Source organism: Mastigoproctus giganteus, chromosome 6 (assembly GCF_048544385.1).
Source record: "Mastigoproctus giganteus isolate SK-2022 chromosome 6, ASM4854438v1, whole genome shotgun sequence".
Classification (NCBI taxonomy): domain Eukaryota; kingdom Metazoa; phylum Arthropoda; class Arachnida; order Uropygi; family Thelyphonidae; genus Mastigoproctus; species Mastigoproctus giganteus.
The window spans coordinates 182,428,556-182,448,877 of record NC_143580.1 but is presented as its reverse complement, the minus strand read 5'-3'; the positions used below and the strand labels follow the sequence as shown (position 1 = coordinate 182,448,877).

At 35.9% G+C, this 20,322-nt stretch overlaps 1 protein-coding gene across 5 annotated transcripts in view; it reads right to left on the bottom strand.

Moving 5' to 3' along the window:
• Positions 1-9,396: 9,396 nt before the first annotated feature.
• The window catches only part of LOC150084794 (uncharacterized), a 496,975-nt gene continuing 486,049 nt past the window's right edge, over positions 9,397-20,322 (bottom strand). For all 5 annotated transcript variants that reach the window (XM_090376602.1, XM_090376604.1, XM_090376605.1 and 2 more), the window contains exon 19: positions 9,397-10,171. In XM_090376602.1, coding sequence (XP_090232728.1) covers positions 9,877-10,171 — 295 coding nt within the window. In that variant the 3' untranslated portion in view covers positions 9,397-9,876. The remainder of the gene's footprint in view (positions 10,172-20,322) is intronic.

Genomic DNA, 20,322 nt, shown 5'->3' with positions numbered 1-20,322 from the left:
CCAAATAAGCAGCATTTAGATAACACAGGTTATCTGTAAATTATTTCTCACCAGGCACACCCCTTGATGGCTGCAGCATGCCATTCCCACAAAATAGTTTCTTCCAACAGGATAATGTGCCATATCACAATGACAGAATTATACAGAACTGGTTCCAAAAAACATAAAAGTGAGTTCAGTCTCTTGCAATGGCCTTCCCAGTCACGGATCTCAAGCTAATTGCACATTTGTGGAATTTGGTGAAATGAGCTCTTAGGATTAGAAATCCACAACCATCTGATTTGCAAAAAATGCAGGAAGCAACTAACTCAACACAAACCAGCATCCCTACACCGTGATTTTGATACCTCATTAAGTCTATGTCACAAATCCAGGCCATTCTGAGGACTAAACATTGACCTGCCCACTATTAGGTATGGATACCCAATAAAGCAGTCATTCACTGTATAAAAGAGTGGCTTTAAATATATATCTCAAACAACCAACACTTCTAATATTTAGACAAAACAAAAATTTTCACTACATTAAATTATGTGTAGATTAAACTGTTACACGTCTACATTAATGATGCATTCATGATTATTTAACAGCAGTGGTAATTTGGCTATCATGAAGATATTTTTGATTATTGTTCCATTTTATGCCAAACAAAGGCTACAAGGCATGAATTGTATGCAGTTTTACTAGATGAAAAATAGCAACTTTTGCATCATTTTGCTGCAAAAGAGGATTCACAATAGTCAAAAGACTATTGTGAATGGGGAGTCACAAAAGTCTATTTTGACCCCTCAAGGTAAAACTATAATTCTCCCATCCCAGATTGATGAATGACCACCACAATCTTTGATCACCATATTAGACCTGCTGTTGGCATCCCTCTCCTGCAATAATAATGGTATGCTAGTTTTGCCACTGTAACACTTACATATAGCATAGCTGCACTTTCAAACTGTGGTAAGGGCCTAGATTTAATTCACTCCTCACACCACAAAAGTTTAAAAATCATCCTAGTCAAAATGGAAGTTTTGTGAGCTAATCTCATGGTACATGAGTTTATTGGTCCATGCAGGGAATTTTTTGTTTTATGCTTCAACAACTTGGGGCAAAATTTAAAAAATTTTTCTTCCATGCAGTTTTTATTTTATAAATGTTCCAGCATTATTTTATTTGATATATCTGATTAAAATATAATTATTAAAAGTTACATATTTCTGGCTTAACTATAAGAATGAAATCAGCTTGTGCCGGGTAGGAGATCACAAAATTCACTTAACATTCCAGGAGGGAGGTTGCACAAATTTTTTTTTTTTTTTTTTTTTTTTTCAATTTGCATGTGGTATCTCACAGTTTGAGAATGCCCGTGTTACAGTATTTTTTATATTTATTTTACTGCTGGTTATTTACTACTCCTTTGATTTCAAAAGCACGTCTCAGATGATCTTTTATGTTAAATACCAGAATAATTATATCAGAAATATGTAAAAATGTCTTTATTTTTACTTTTCGTTTGCCTTTGAGGGCTGTTTCTTTTTTTTAGCGTACACCCGTTGGCACCGCGCGAGGGAAAAACAGCAGTTGAAATACTATTCCATCTTTATGAGTCCGGCTGATTCATAGCAAGAGATCGTTACTCGATCAGATTGGACGAACATTGTGGATATATTTATAAAACGGTGAGAAAGTATATGACTTTCGTCGGAGAAAAGAGTAATGACAATCAAGAAGCATACTTCAGGGTGAAATCTGAACCTTATAACTGCGGGGTGATTGTTGTCTGGAAATTCCTTGTGTAGGAACGAACCAACTTTAGACCTAGTGACTACTGCTGGGAGGTCTGGAAATTCCACCCCATGCAGATGTGAGGTTCCTGTTTCTCCTATCTGTCTCTATCTATTTTGGTAGTTGTTGGCGCATCGGCTTCTGTGACCATAATGCACCTCCCAAGGTTTTTGCAGTACTTTGATCCAAGCCCGAGGCGGGATTCGAACCCGGGACCTTTGGGTTGCTAGGCAGGTACTTTACCCACCCGGCTAGCCCGGTCGGCTGTTTCTCCTAAGTTGCATTTTTCACTGTGTCAGGTCTCCAAAATAACAGTCCCTGGGATTTTCATTTCCCCACGAAATTAGCCCTTTAACCAATAGAGGCACTGGAAACTCTAAAAGGGAAGACACACACACACACACACACACACACACACACATATATATATATATATATTGAGATCAGAGACAAAAAAGGGGGGGGGGGGCAAACAGACGAAGAGAGACACGCAGAGAACGGAGAAGGCGAAGAGAGATACACGGAGAAACCCAGGAGACAAAGAGTCTTGTCCTGTGCGAAGCACTTCTCTTTTCTTGAAGCTATTTCGTCAAAACGTCTTGAGAATCTTTTGCTGCTGGCTCCTGTTCCTGAATATAGCAAAGATTATTCTGGTAAGTCTCACCTTATATTTACGACACGATAGTTTAATAGAATGAAAGTGTCGGACGTTAATATCAGACTCTTTATTTAATAGAGTCTACTGAGAAACATCCCTCCTCATAGGAACATTCACTAAGGTAGCATCTATCTCACAACACCTAGAAATTAGAGTTTAAGATTCGCAAGATCCATTTGTATTAATGGAACACCGTAAGTTATGACTGTTAAACCTGTATATTCAAACTGGAGGATGATTGTTGGCTCCAGAGAGTATGGGCAGCAGTGCCAACTGAAGATCACAAGAAGAACACTGACATGTTTATGCACATGTATCATTAGCCTTATAGCATATTATTTTATCCTCTTTGATAAGAAATAGAGCTCTTATATAATCATATAAAATTATATAACCATATTATTTTGCACCTGTTTTGTATGGTAGAAGTAATAAACCATGTTTTGTTTAATCATCTTTGCCTCTTAGCCATTCTCTTGCTACACATTATCCACTGCACGAGTTTTATAGTAAAAGAATCATAGTTTTGCGGCAATCTGAGGTCTAACTTATAGGAGGATTTCAGAGTGAATAACACAACGCCAATTTGATATTGTGAGTCTATTCTCCATGCTGCAGAGTAGATCTTGAGAACACGAGATTGTTGTCCTAGTATATAAGTCGCTAGTCAATCATATAAATCATAGGCGTTTTCTGGAACATCAATATTAACGATTAAAGGTGCCCAGAAATCTTATTGTACACATTACATTTTGAATAATATTAAGAGTCGAATGTCTTCATCTCCATTTGAAGAATGATGTCCAGCCAAACCCCTGTGGAACAAATACCACCTTTAAAAACCAAGTTAAGTGCTAGTTGAGTCACCTACCAATTAAAATCAGTTGAATTGACGACCTATTCACTATTAGACAGGTAGACCTACCTAACAATGAGTATCCCCTCCCCTCAGAACAGCATGTCATGGAATGGACTGAATGAAGTGTCACAAGAATGCTGGTCCATGCTGACTCAACTGCTTCCACAGTTGTTGCAAATTGGAAGGCTGTAGATTTATACTCTAAAAGAGCTTGTTCTACTTCATCCCACAGGTTCTCAATTAGAATGAGATTTAGTGATTGGGGAAGCCACTACAGTAGGCTGAATTCACTCTCATATTCTTGGTACCAGTTTTGTATGTCTGGCCTTCTGACAAGCATTGTCCAATTGGAAGAACCCATTTGCTGTTGAATATTTTAAGCAAGGAGGAATAATCTAAGCAGAAACAATATCCAAATACCGCTCCACTGGTATTAAAAGGAACCATTCTGCCCCACAAAAACACTGCATTGTTGGCACCTGGCAGAATATAAATACCATATCTCTTAAATAACATTGATATTTCTAAAGAACTGTTTCAAGTTTGTTGATTTCAGGTGCTGGTTGTTCTATTAAAAGGCCCTGTTATAAGCCTGTAACAGAAGAAATGGTTGTAAACTGTTATCTTGCTGCCTGTGCAGAATACAGATTTCATTTGAAACAAGAATTACCACATCATTTATTTCCAAAAGGAGAAATTGTTAGACCTCTTGAGTTGTACAGCAACAAAGTTCTCCTAACAATTATCAGTAAAAAGGAAGACATGTACAAATACCAAAAATGCAATTTATTCTTTGGGATAATAGCTTTAGGGTTTGCAGGACCAGATTCAAATAACTTGTGTGGGACTGGAGATTAGTCTATAAATGAATATATATTAATACCAGTTGTCAGATTTGAGTCTATCATGCACTGTGATGGGTTTAGTCGGTTCCCTATTAATTGCTCTTAAATGGATAATGCAAGTGAGGCTGCATTTTTTTAATCTACAGCAATGCATAATATTAGCTCTCAGTTACTCTCCCACCGTGCACTGCTTATAGTAAATTAGTTTCCCAAAGTGTAGGGAGTGTCTCCTGGGACACACCTGGGTTTTTTTTTTTTAATAACAAAATATGGACAAACCATTCCACTAATCCAGGTATGAAGCATATTTTATTTCAAGCTTTAAGATTAAATATATTGAAGTATGTATTAATTTGTAAAAGTATATATACTCAGCTAAATTTCCTCAAATCTGATTATTGGCACTTGTTCTGGAGGATAATGGGCATATGATATTTATGAAATGTATCTGAGGGTGGGGGGAACAAGGTATAAAAAGCTTGGGAATCTCTGTATTAAATAAGCCAATAACAGATGGTTAACTATATGCAAAGAATTACTCACAAATGTAATTATGGTTGTTTACTGGATTAGCGGCAGCACTGAATGTGCTTTCAAAATCTGCAGGCTAGCAAAATAAGTAACAAAAATATGTAATTTCTTATTTATTCTCCCCTTTCAGTATTCACTGTTACGCATATCTATGCCAAGTTGGTCGACTCCAACGATTATTTAAATTACTCCGCTAACCAGAAAGGCAGGAATGTGTGTTTGCATTATGACTGTAAATTAGTATTACTGAAGTCAAATGATGAGAGGATGAGGACTTTCTCTATTAGCCAAAAATAAATGATAAAATAAAACAGAATATTCACACTATTCCTGATCTGCACATTTGCAGAGCAAAAACCAAAGAGTAAACCTCAGGGAGGGTGCAACACACAACTGTCTCAGATGAGCTGCTTAACTGGTCACGAGCGAAAAGGCCTTGATAAACTTCCCATGGTCAGTAAGGGGAACGGAACCAAGATATTTATAAACAGATGACAAACAGTAAAGCCAATATTTATCATTGAAGCTCCATTACAAGAACATTTGGTATAATTAAGATTTTATGTTAAGACTAAGATGTGTTTAGGACTAAAGCCTCAAGCTACGAGCAAGTTTAGACTATCTATATATTAAGTGCAATAGCATCATTAATACACAGCCATTTCTGAATTAACAGAATATTTATAAGGCAGCATTGTTTTAAGTTATATCTCATATTGTGAATACCTTCACAACGAGTTGCCATGATATTACACTACTTTGAATAAGTAACACTTCACCTAAGGAGAAGACTAATGTTACTTATTCTCAGATAGGTACCACCACCCAGACGGCACCATTTCAGGGCTATTTGGCCCTTCTTCGGTGGGTGGGTGGGTAGGTAGGTACCCAAGTGATGCAATGATGGAAAAACAGTTATGAAGTATAACTCCATAATATGCGAGATGCCCGATGGTGTATGATGTATTTAGACTAAGATGTGTTTAGCCTCAAGCCGCGAGCAAATTTGAAGCGTTACTTATTCGAAGTAGTGCAATATCATGGCAACTCGTGAAGGTATTCACAATATGAGATATAACTTAAATGATGCCGCCTTATAAATATTCTGTTAATTCAGAAATGGCTAGTATTAATGATGCTATTGCACTCAATATATACATAGTCTAAACTTGCTTGCAGCTTGAGGCTTTAGCCCTAAACGCATCTTAGTCTAAATACATCATACACCATCAGGCATCTCTCATATTATGGAGTTATACTTCATAACTGTTTTGCCATCATTGTATCACTTGGGTACCTACCCATCCACCGAAGAAGGGCCAAATAGCCCTGAAACGGCACCAGGGGGAGCCTGATGATGTCCGGAGTTTCCAAGAATAGGTGACAACAGCCTTCTCCACTGGGGAAGCGTTGCCTATTCGAGGAGTTTCAGTTTTTGAGTGGTGTGAGTTGAAGGAGTTACTGTCCCTTTCATTCTTCTACACCGTTGCTTTTCCTCTACCTTTTTGCTTTTCTAAGTCTAATAGGGACAAGTGGATAGTAGAGTTATTATCACACACATATACAAAATAGCCCTGAAACAGTGTCGTCTGGGTGGTGGTACCTATCTGAGAATAAGTAACATTAGTCTTCTCCTTACGTGAAGCACGTTACTTATTCGAAGTAGTGCAATATCATGGCAACTCGTGAAGGTATTCACAATACGAGATATAAATATTCTGTTAATTCAGAATGGCTGTGTATTAATGATGCTATTTCACTTAATATATACGTAGATTTTATGTTAAGTAAAAATATGGTGCCAGTTAACATGGTGCTATAATGAGCAAGAAGCGAAATGCAGCATATATTTTGTGCCCATCTAAAGCTGGCCCAGTCTATACTCCAGATATATTTTCCTTGTCAGTTTTAATCTGTGTAGAATATCAACTGAAATTTTATTTAAAAAATTTATTTCACTTGAACCAGGGTACATTCTATAATTAGCTAAATCTAAACTATGTTGTAACATTTCTTTGGCTAATAAGTGGAGTTTAGAACTAATTCAGGATAAATTTATACATAAAAACAAGAAATGCATTAAATAACTTAAAAATTTGTCCTCTGCTTCAAGTAGGCCAACAAAAGATAGAAATATTGGCAGTGACATTTTGATTAAATATGACTAACATACTGAAATTCTGAGTAAACGACTTAACAGAGGGAAGGACAAACATTGTGACTAGATGATGGCTTCTTTGAGCCAACCCACTTACCTTATTTGAATACGTAAGTAGGCAACAACTTGTCATTTCCAACAGGATTCAACTGTTAACTAGTACCCTAGTTCAAATGGTGTTAAAAATTAATATATGCCAGAGAATTAATGTCTATTAGCATCTCCATAATGACTTTTAGAGAGCAGCATATAAACTAGAAATTTGTATACTATAAAAGTATGGATGAATTGGATTCCTTATCATTTTGATGTTACAAATGTTTCCAGGAATTCTATACATCATGTGATATAATCAAGTTCTTACAAATAAAAATTAGCAGAATGATGTACCATTTCACATTTTAACTTCTTGGCAAGGTCTATATGACTGTCGTATGATTACGGAAATGCCCAGAGAATAAAAAATATCAAAATGTGAAAAAATACAAAAACTAACCAAGTTACAACCACTTTTCTATTGAAAATAATAAACATAATATAATTTATCCAAAAGAAGGAATATTTTAATTTAAAAACATTCCTTATTTTGAAAGCATAATGTAAGCACCAATATAAAAAAATGCCTTATTATACAAAATAATGAAGCCTCATTGCCTTAAGGTATGAGGTTAACATTTGGCCACTGTTAACAAGTGAAAAGATTTGTTCAGTGTCAGATCACATGTAAAGGTGACTTTCCTTTTTTTTTTTTTTTTTTTTTTTTTTTCAATTGTGCATAATTTTATCTGACGGTATGAGACATTAATAATTTAAAACATGATTAACAATCAGGTCTGGACCTATAAAACTGGCCCTTTCAAACAATTTAGACAAGGCTATCTACAAAACCATCTTCAGTTTGTTAAGTCCATAATAAAGATGGAATGGAACATTTTATAAAAATTACCATCATTTGTTACAAATTTGGAAGCATCAGTCACAGGTACTGTTTCAACAACAAAAGGCTTCATTTATAGTAAGGTACATAAAATAACCACACAACATTAAACGTTAATACTGGAAAAGGTATTAATGTGAAATGTTTGGTCCTGGTTAACTAGATTTTTCAAACAAATTAAGCCTCCATGAATGTTATTTTATCTATTTATATTGTTATTTTACAAACACACACAAAAAAAAAGACATGAATACTACCAACATGTACTGATATTCTATTATTAACACCTAACATGAATGGAATACCAAAGTTGGTACACGTCCAACTATGAAGAAATATTTATTTTCAATGCAACACAAGAGTTCTTTCTTTTTCTTTTAATTGAGCTATGTAGAAGGCACTGTGCCCAAGTTCTACTAAGTAACATTTAGATATATAATAAAACTAAGGCACCTTTGATGAAGAGAGTATCTGGGATTTTGTTTTGGTCACTTCCTTTGGTTTATATAGAAAGATTATCATGGAGTAAAATGATATTCTTTCACTGGAATAAATATATGTGAAAACTGCCTAATTTTAAGACTACAACACACCCATGGGAAAAGTGAACAGTATAAAGTTGCAATGGTCATAAAAAATATTAATTTCAATGGTTTTAGAGATTCCTCAAGACCAACTTTTGGCATGATTACAATCATTCCTTTTAATTAATATAAATGCCAATAAAATTAAATAGTAAAAGATGTATTTTCAAGTAAAATACAATCTTCTTTCATTGTGCTATGGAAGTATAAAGTTAGACAATTTTTCTACAAACAAGTATTAATATTTGATGCATGGCATTTCATTAAGCACCAAATCTATTAAAAAGAATTTAAAACAGAAGATGCAGACCTCCAAGTGAGTCTGCCGATTAGAAATCAAAATTTAACAGAATTATACTTCCAGTCTACTTCCCCATTTTTAAAAAGGGGATCACAAAATATTTTATGCCAATACTTTGTATATAGATCAATAAGTTGCAAACAAGAAAGCGGTATACTAAACAGCCAACAGTCAGATACAAAAAATGAATGTACAAAAAGACAGTTGATAAATTAGAAAGGGGTGGGGGAAAATACTTTGCTGCAAATCACTATTTTTGGGCAGAGATGTTAACAATGTTTTCTTCAAACCATAATAGGAATATTGTGAGCAACTCTAGTTTCAAATATTTTAGGCAAATTGGTTTTTTTTCTTTTGCCAACTGGCTTTCATGTAATTGAATTCCCCATATTTTAAATATCTACCTGAGCAGTTTTCCATTATGCTTATTGAACATTACATTTCATATATATATATTTCTAAATGTAAATCATCACTAAGTTTCTATTCAAAAATAATATTGATGTTTAATATTAAAAATACATTAAAAGACCATAATGTATAATCTGAGTAACATAAGCTGCACACATTCTCTTTCTATCTATCTGCTATTGAGATACATCACACCACAGATAAAATAATGAAGATAAAAAGTGGTGAAAGAAAGCCAATTTGTGTTATTTTTGTATAGTGATTACATTTTCAAATTAATTAAAATTATATCTGTGATTTCCGTATGTAATAAAATTAATCCATTTTCAATACACTTATTCCAAGAGCAGACTAACACAATAAGTAAATACCAATTGTGAAAGTTTAACATTACTACTACACTAAGGAAAGTAGATAATAAAATGCAGAAGTGAACCACATCAAGTCATATTACCTGAATATGAATGCTAATCGTGGCAATAGTCATTAAGACATTCTATAAAATCAAACAGACAAAAAAAGAAAGAAATCTTACCAATGCTATAACTAATCAACAACTGATTACATTATTGATGATCAGCTGTAGAGCTCTAAACAATCAAATTCTGATAATCATTACATTAACACTTCACATAACACAGCCATCACAAAACAATGACCTACTTCAAGAACATCGCAAGCATCAACTTGGAGCAGAGTGCTGCTGCATCTACAATTTGCACATTGCTTCTTATATGACTATTACAGTGAATCTGTGCCACAAATGATTGAATTTAAATCTTGGATGGCTCGCAGCATCCTCCAGATTATAATTCAAATAGGAGGTGGGCCCCTAACATATCGCAAATGTGGCCAAAAGGAAAAGTTGAGATTATTTATGTTATCACAACAGTGTGGTTCAAGAAGGCAAGCTAAGCAATAAAGCAAGATCACTGCCAGCTGGAAAGGTACAGCTGCTCTCACAACCCGCCAGAAGCGGGAATGACAAGTTGGTAGGGATTCCATTGATCCTACTTCTGGCACAGAATACAAACCATCAGATGCTTGCCCTTGGACTTTTTTCCTTATGTATGAACCTCTTCTTTGTGGTGATGGATTTTTAAAGGTCCTAAAATGTAAAAAAAAAAAAAAAAAAAAAAACTATGGTTATTTAAAATTTAAAACCAAAATAAAAATGTTTAAAATTAACTTTCATCTTGTGCAGTGAGAGATTATGGATGGAGTGGAGATCAGCACTGGGCCCCATGACTCGATGAATTCTGTGATATTATAATCATCTTATTTAGGTATTAATTTTAGCCGTAGTTCCTCAGCCTACCCAGCACACACAGAAGATACAACAGACATTAAGGGATTGGTGGCAAAAGTTCTAAAATTATTGCACAATATTCTCTTTTTTGATCAAATAAGAGTAATTCATCAAATCACACAGGAGTCTTAATCAAGTGACTCAATTTTTTATTTTGTTATAGAAGACCTACATTAAATAGACTTAAAACTCAAAGAAATATAATCAAGCATTAAATGAAAGTTATTAATTAAGAATTATTTCAACAATAAAAATAAATTTTTAACTTTATATCAAGGTTGCATATTACAGATTAGTGACTGCCAATCATTGGTACATAAGTGACACTGCTCCAAGATATAAATTCTGCCAGTATGCAAAAACTAAGAAAATAAATATTACTATGGTTAAGGTTCAAAAGAACTGACAGTAACATTACGTGGAGTTGCATGTCCTGAAAACTTTGGATGGAATTTTACCTATCTGTAAGTCCAAAAGTATGGGAATTATGATATAGAAATAAAGAAAAACAGAACTGAAAACAACTGCAGAAGTACAGCTAGATAATTTTAAACAGGAAATAAAATTTAAAAATTTTGTGCTGCTAGTTTCCACCAATCTTTTAACTAAATCAGTTCAATCCTTCCCCTGCCTCCTCACTGCCATGCTTGTGTGTACCCATTTTACTAACTGATAATGTTATTATTCTAAGAGGATTACTGAACTTGAAAGCCAGGAAAAATGAATTATGAAAGAACAGTATTGAAATCTAATTAAAAGTGGGTGTGTCTCTCAATACATTTCAAAATGACGGTCAGGCAATAAGGAATTAGTCTGATGATGCATTGCATGAACTTTCCAATAAAGCTAAGTGGACTCTAATAATTCATCAACAGCAAAGGAAGCCACTGATTTGTGTCTACCATGCTCAAGTTAGTAAATGAGATGCCAGACAGGAAATGCAAAATCACGAAACAGAGCAAGATGTATTTTTTTTTTCTGTGCATTCTGTTGGCATTTGTACTTGAAACATTTTACTAATTATTAGGTGAATTTAATTATTAGTGAGCAGAACCTTTTTGCAAATAATATGTAAAGTATTAGGCTTAATGCAGAAAAACAGCAGAGAGCTGCTGACTGAGGATAAAATATGTGGAAGTGAGTGGGTTAAAATAAGTTTCTTAAAGAGGGATAAACATTTAGCTAAAACTGTTCTACTTAAGGAGTAAAGTTTTATTAAAAGAGATGCAATAAGATCACTTCATCCAGTGGGCACCAAGAAATTTTGTTGGGGGGGGGGGGGGGCGCATCCACACGGTAGCTTTTATGGGGGAATAGCATCCCACCATGGGTATGCTGACATACCACAGCGTGCATTAGCACAAAGTTTATATTTTAAACACCCAGTCCTGTTTTGTGTAAAAATAGCACACACTGCTATTGAATTACCATACATGGTTATTATAAAGAAGCTTTAAAAAATTTATTATGAGTAAACTAAACAAGATACAGAAGTTATATTACTAAAAAATGTTTACTCCCCCCCCCCCCAAACCTACAGTATTCCACTGTGGACTCCACAGTAATCCTGACCAAACCAAATAATGTGTTGTACCTTCTCTACTTGGTTCACCATTTTGACTAAGTATAAATGCTCTTTGTGATGGTTTTAGAAATTCTATACGTATGTAGGTTAGGGAAAACTTCCAGTCAAAGATATATTTTCCTATGACAGCAAGCTTATTAGACATCCTACAATACTAAGTAATGGCTTCTTGACACAATAATAAAAATATACAGTGGAACATCAATTATCTGACCCCCCCCCCCCAAATTACAGTATCTACTTTTAGTGCACTGGTTGTTATGCTGAAATATTACTCCTGTGGCTTAATGCACTTGAAGGCCCACTCACACAGAGGCCTTCACTGTGCTAGAAACTGCAATGACATGGTTTGAGTATGTCTGAACACAGTTCTACAGATTTACTACTAAAGAGGATGAGAGAACTCACCACAAAAAGAAGATAATCTCGCTTGGTTCAAATAAAAATCCAAGATTACGTATTTTAAAAAATAAACCTTCCCAAGATTCATTATACTCTTATTTGTATGTGTGCAATTACTTGTGTTTGTTTATTTCTGTTTGTGTAAAAAATGTGTGGTTTATAGTTGAAATCATGTAAAACAATTAGATAAGTTCAAAATAAATATAATATACATTGTTTCTTCCAAACGTTTTGGTTATTATTTACAAACAATTTTCTAAATCAATTATTTTTCATAATACTTCATATTTCAAAATACAGTAGCATATCTCAAAATGTATATTTCAAAATACATTGCGTACAATAATTTAATAGTAGGCCTGATTATACTTTGTTTCGTATAAACTGAGTATTCTCATGATGATTATGTAAGCAAAAAAAAAAGAATTCCTTGTTACAGTTTATGAAAAGCCTTTTTTTTTCTAACTTCAAGTAATTCTCAATTTTGAATCCAAAGGGAATGGAGAAATATCATTTGAAAAATGCAGTAATTGCATATTATTTTCATAGGTATTTTGATATACTAAATGTTTTTTTTTTAAATTCTTTAATTATAAACTTCAATTTACTATTCTATAAAGAAAACACTTCAAAGCAGACAATACAGTACAGGCTGTAGATGCAAGGGGGTATAAACCCTAATGACTGACTGCCTGGGTAAAAGTACACCAACAATACCCACCATTATAAACGTGAAGCTATTAGCAGTTGTCCTCATTTAGACCTTCATGGGGTGAGTAGATAACGGTAAGATCTGTTGCGTCTTTGATAACGTCGCAAGCATCACACGCATCCCTCGCGGGATTCCCCTAATACCTCCGATCACGTAAAGTACGTCGCTGAAGGTCGTTTTCCCTATCTCGCACTTGGAAACAGTACTGCGGCAGCAAAGCGATAGCTGGAAGTAGCCCTGCGTAGGGGAACGGTTGTGCGGTCGTGTATGGGGAAAAGTTCCGGGTCAGTCGCTAATGTCACCCCGATAGCGGTGATAACAGTAGTCGGTAATTCCTCGCACTCCGTAGAGCTGTTTTTGCCAATTCCGGCTGTTTATTGGGTCAACAGTTGAGTCCCCAGCGAAAGCTTAATCTCGCCATGGGCTGCAATCGGAGAAATTTACGAGCTTTTAGGCAAGCTTGTGAAGGACTTCCATTCATTAGCAATTAGTTCAACTGCAGCAATAATAATGTGGCGATTTTGTCGCTCGTTCCGGGCACTCCAAGGGCATGGGGTCATCCATTAAGATGGCCCGATGGTATAATAAGGCGATTTCTATGCTTCCTCAGCTGCGCAGAGAGCAAGTCTGACTTATAGGCCTGTTTCCGGAGAAGCTGATAAAAAGGACATTTTGCTCCTCTTGTTTAAGAATGACCTGTTTTCGCCACCCTTCGCCTTTATGCCTTGCTCCATAGCGATCGTAAGTTGTGGCAAGTCTCTAATAGCGAAGCAGTATTGGGATCATGCTAATGGCCGCAAAGGTACATTTAGCCAAACTGCCTTTGAATACAAAGACGGGCAATAACGTCAAAATCTCCGGAGATCCCGGAAAGAAATATCCAATGCCACCAACCGTGACTGTCTATTAATAGCGTTTCGGTAACGTTGAAAGATAATGGCTAGGCGTTTAGTGCTAGAAAAAGGGCGTAAGAACAGCGATATGGTCAGGTTACGATTCCAGCTGCGTTCAAAACCTATCGTTTTCACCTTAAAATAAAATAAAAATAAATGCCAGGGCGCAGATTATAAGTTTTTAAAAACTGTTCAAAGAGATTCCACTTGAGGTCATAATATATATATTTTTTTATTATTTACTATAAATACTGCAAGGCACATCTACACTAGAGACAACTTACTGCTACACTAATAGGCATAACGAATGATTTGCTATAATCGATGCCTATCACTAGTTAAACATTAAAATAGTACTGTAATTAGTTTGGGTTATTTTAATAACGGTCGATATTCGATGTTGACGGTCTTGCCTCCTTCCAAAAGAATATATAAATTATTTCAGTCGTAACTCTTCAAACATAAAAAAGAACTGATCACGAGAAAAGCCAAGCGACCCGTATCAAACTGCCTTCTGAAATCAAGAGGACAAAACTATGAATTATAGGATAAGTGGTGGTGGTGTGTGGCTTTTGAAAATAAAGAAAGAAAAGTTATTTAATTTGAAGAATAGTTTTTGGAATTTACATTAAGGTAGAAAAAGATAAGAAATTATATGTTTAAAACAGTCCGTGGTAGTCAATCGACAATTCTGTACCGGTTGCTATTCTCTTCGGTGATAGAGGAAGAATTTCAAGGCTTTCATGATCATTCTGAGGTGGGAGGGAGATTAAAGGCGGATGGTCATGAAAATAACCATGTTAATCGGGGCTCAGGTATGAAAAAGTTCACGTGCGGTTTCATTCTTTCTTGCCCATGATGACTTCCATCTTGAGTGCAACGTTCACGTCGAATAGGATATCAAATCTTACTATAGTTCAGGAATATGTGAATCTGAGCAGAGGAGTAAATCAAGGACGAAAGGTATCCGCCAAGGAAGTCAGCCACACGTTGCGTGAGAGGATTTAATTTATCACAAAAATAGGTTTGCAACACGTACTAGACTACAGTTGACATCTCGCGCGTCCACGCCAATCAATGGAGGGCTACACTTCGTGCTACCGGTGACAGTGGCCTCTGGGGATGCGCACGCTTTCATTTGGGCTGTATAAAACTTAATCGTTGATAATGATTGATACCGCTGTCAATTCGCCATGGCAACACGCGAGGTAAACGGTCGGCCGATAACTACACGGTTACATAAAGAAAATAATCTAGGAGAGATAGCGCAATGAGTCTTTCTCCTAAGGAATCAATCAAGCAGCCCTGGTCGAAGAAATCCAAATTAAGTCGAATGTAAAAGGCATCTGTAAATGCCCTCACAAGAAGCAACATGAGCAAATGAATCGTGACAAAGGCCACTTCAAGCTATTCCGCTTCGTTAGACAAGCAGTAATCAAGGTAACACATGAATGCAAAGGAAATGGTTTTATGGTATGACCTAATGTAACTATCTGTATGATCTGATCTCAAACATAATTACTGATTTTAGTTGAGTGAATGACTGAACAAAATGGAATAAAGACATTTTACAGTTGGGAAATTAGTTTACTTTATTTTAACTTTATACCATATACGTGTATGTGGCGCATGCATAAGTACGAGTTTCAAATTTGATTATCCAAATCTTTTATAAAAACAATGCCTCCGCATCACTTTATTTACACTGACTATTAACTAGGTTAGTGTTCACCAACTTAAAAGATATACAGATCTGCATATGAAGGAAAGAACAACGACAATTATTTTTAATGAGAATCACGAGAATACTTACTTAATCTGGATGTGGCAGTACCACTTATCTTATAATGTGGTAGTTCATAAGCCCTACTCTTCATTCCGAAGTCTCAACTACATTATATCAAACATATTCAAATGCTCCTGAGTTTAAATCTACTTATTTTGTAAATTTGGTTTTGAAGTTATTTTCGCAACACTTATTCCAGCACACACTCGCAATAGGAACTTTGATGATGTCATTAAAACATTTCTACGATTTTGCTAACAGAAAATAAAAGCAAAAGCAAAAAAAAAAAATCTTCTTAGAAATCTGTGCTTAATAATTTGTTTTTATTCCAACAAATTAGAATTTGTTGGAATAAAATGGTGCTGGCATTGAGATTTTATAACGAGTAAATCATAACCAAATATTTGACAAAGGTGCGAATTCTTAGCAATCGGCAAGCCTGTGGGGCGGCACCACACACTCTTTTTACTATCACTCACGCTGGATTTAGGAGGTGAGAATCAGGAGACGCTGCTTGACCCGATGAAAATTACATTTTGTTTCTTCTTCTTTCCCCCTACCCTCGTCTCTTAGGGAGAGAGATCAGACTTTCCCTCGGGTGTACTCAGTACTCATGCTGTCACCGGACCTTTCATTCATTACATAACGTAAGACTTAGAAAAATTTTGCTGCTCATAAACTTTTATGGGATAGGTTAACGTTTTGTTAGGTTACTCAGAGAACAATTTATAGAAATTCTGCTGACATGAAATTCGTGAGAGGTTATGAACAATGACCAGCAGCAATCATGCGTGCAACTAGTAAAAGATTCATGATGCATGCGTGACACTCCAACGCAGCATTCTCACAATTACTTTTTAGTGGACTAAATTTAGCCGGTCTTGGACGATACGTAGGCTTTACCTGTGATGTTTTCCATATTTTTCACCCAGCAAAACGATATCGTTCTTTTGGGCAGTAAAATAATAACAGGAACAACATAGAGCAATATGTACAAACAGAGTCCTGGTGGCCTTAGGTTGCACACAGCGAGAGATGGTCGTTTTTATAATAAATCTTTAAAACAGGATTTAGCATTAATCTACGGTGGCAATTGATAAGGCATTTGAAGGTACACTGATTAAACTGGCCGAAAATATTGAACATTCCCCCCCCCCCCTTATTACTGTAGATGTGGATGCATCCATTAGCAATTCAGGTTAGGGCGTGATATAAATTGCTAAAGATTCAAAAGTCACTGAAGAATTAACCTGTGACGATTATGAAAGAACACCTTGCACGAAGAAGTTATCGGCAAACTAAAATGAATATCTGCTTTAGTTATTGAACAGATGGAACCAAAGGTGGGGTTCAAATATAAATGGGAAATTTTTTACATAAAATTTTATTGGCTCTAAGTATGAGTATCTTTTTGCTAACTTCTGAATGCTTTATAGAAGCTCTGTGGTGGTTTTCGGAATTGGAATTGGAACTGCAACGCTTCCATAACCTACGTATACTGGGAGAATCAAGTCTAAAATCTCTTTTAGTGGTCCTAACAAGTGATAATCAGAGGGTCCTAAAGCTGAATCATTCGGATTTATTTATTTTTTTAAACATATAATATATACAACAGGCATGCGCCCAGTTAAAGTGTATAACAGAACAAAGATTGTACAAAACATGAAAATAAATAGTAGAATAACACACGTCGCACAATGAAAGTTCATTCAAACGGGAAAGTCCAGTGCCATGAAGAAAATTGCTGAGAGCAGGTAGCTGCAGGAGACAGCATACACACGAATTACTGAATTGCATCTTTAACTCATCCGTCAGCCAGTTAACCTACTGCAAATAGTTCTGTGAAACTCTTTCCAGTTCACAACCACAACCGGATCAAACTTGTTCATGAGTGCCAATGTTCTTTTGAAGGAGTTCCTGGATATCTCTAATCTAGAGTTACCGATGTGGAATGTAGTCTTCTGTCTAGTAGCCACCGATGGAGCATGATGATCAATATAGCATAGAAGATTCGGCTGGTAGGTCGGGAACAGTTCGCCGAGTTTCCAAAGATTGAAGCAGGAACAGAGATTCGGGTTAAGATTCGGTGGTAAAATATGGGATTATGTCTGGAATGATAGTGGATGTATTGCATTTCATCTGCAGCGATTCTATTTGCTGTATCAAGTATACATGGCGTGGGTTATAGAAGAAGCAAACTGCAGGATAGGAAGTACAGTTGTTTTCAATAGAACTGAGGATCTTGAAATCTGTACGTCTGCCGTTTAATGAAGCCAATTTGTTTTTTGGCTTGGTTTGATATATATTTCTAACATATTTATCAAACCCACGTCCGGCGGTAAAAGATTTTTAACTTCGGCAACTCTGGAAATAGGCACCGCCTTGACGTAATATAAGTAAACTAAAATCTTAGTTTTCCTCGAAACTACAAAGGAAATAGAGATGCATTTCCTAGGATTAACTCCCATACGATTCAAAGCAACCCACTTAGCAAAAGAATTGAGAGCTGCCTGAAGGGTTAACTGCATCATCTTGACTGATGATACCTGAATATAGTTTCAAATCGTCGGCAAACATTAAGATCTTAATACCACCTCTCTCAACAAATTGCAGTAGATCATTGATAAAGATGGTGAATAGATGAAGATGATCCCTGTGGTACTCCTCTTGATGGAAAAAATTCCCTTAAGATTTCATATTCGATGACCACCCTGTTTCTCGAGAATATTCACTGTCGCGATAGCTGTGTAAAGCTCGTGATTATATCATTGTGGAAAGGATGCCTTTGGCAACAGTAAATGTAGTCTTCTGCTCCATAAGAAAATCACAAGCGTGCTCGGTCGTCATATTTTTCGCTATCACTGAAGGCTTTGCACCACTTGTGATTGTGATAAACCTTTATCACCAAACTGTTTTCTTTCTAAGTCCAGAAAAAATTTCGCCCGATTTCACGTTTTCGTTCGAAAAATTTCATAACAGTGAGCTGAGCAACAGAACTTGACAATTCCCTTTCAGACACGACTAGAGACGTATCATCATCTTCTTTACTGACGCTTAAAATCATTTTCTCTTTTCCTTTAGGACCCCCATGATTTCAGAACCCTGGTGCAACTGCACCAAAGAATGATACGCAACTGAGCATAACGGTGAATATTACACAAGTATTTTTGTGCCTAGTGTAGTGAAATGCTACACGTCCATCCAATATTGCCATTGCTTGCTGCTTTGCATGTTTTTTAATGAATTGATAACAGCCATCAGGCCCGCTAACCACTCACCTCCTCCTGGAATGGCGGTTCTAGCAGTTTGGTAGTTTCGGCACCAAGTGCAACTGTTCATAGAAATATTACTTTCAATGACCTCAAAAGGTCAGGTATTTACAGAATGCTTTTATAAAATGTAGGTTGTGGGAAACGCGACTGACAAATGGAAACATTCAAACTTTTAAAAGTTGGATCCAACGCAGTATGGAACCAGAGGGGGAAGGGAACTGCCATACCAACATGTCCGCCAAACGCGAGGGAATTCGAGGAGTAAGAGGACTCGATGTCTGGTTTGATATACGTGTAGTTGTTAAAGGTCATGGGGGCTGCTCGGAAATATAGCAAAAGGAGGACAGAATTTATATTTTCACTGCTGATACGGAGGCTGGAGTTTTAAGAGTAGAGGGGTAACCAGGTTTCGAAAAACATCTCTTCATATCGCTCCGTCATACAGCCAGTCCCAAAAGAAGCCAGATAAAAGCAGTCCAGCAACAGAACAACACAGCCCATTTATAACACAAGTGTCATTCACAAAACAAAGAAGAAGAAATTTTCCGATTCCTAAACTCTGTTCGCCCAAACTTTAATCCGACAAACAAAATCACATCTTCGAGTAAAGCTGTCATTGCTGAAGTACCACTGTACTGTTTAGCAACTGAACAATGGCAGCTTTACTAGAAGACGTGATTTTGTTCGTCGGATTAAAGTTAAACTGAACCAGAGTAATTTTTTATTTCATTATTACTGGATAGCCTTAGTCCCGCTGGTAAGCAAAGCAGGCACGCATTATACTTGGTTCGTATTTTCACCCCGAAATTCCATTAGCCCTCTTAAGTAGATTATATATATATATATATATATATATTCGGCATCTCACTGGGGAGCGGTTAAGGGGTCATGCCCCAGCATGTCCAATACTAAATAACTTCGGCTGATAACAGGAATGTCGCTAAAGATATTTTTCTATGGGAAGGGGAAAGTACATTAGAATGACTAGTATGTTAGTCTCGTAAAATGCATGAAATAAGTAATAAGTAACATATGAAATCTAGAGAAGGGCAAACGCCCCTCTTTGTTCCTCCTTGACGATACCCACAACCAGTGGTTTTCAACCTTTTTTAATAACGGCACCCCTACTCAATTTTCTGCCTGTTAGATCATATTCTCTGTGTGTGTGTGTATATATATATATATATATATATATAAAAATATTAAAAAATATGATATTTATTACAATAATATAATTATAAAAATTACATTTCACAATACAAATTATACATATACAGTATATAATTTTATTCCTCGTATA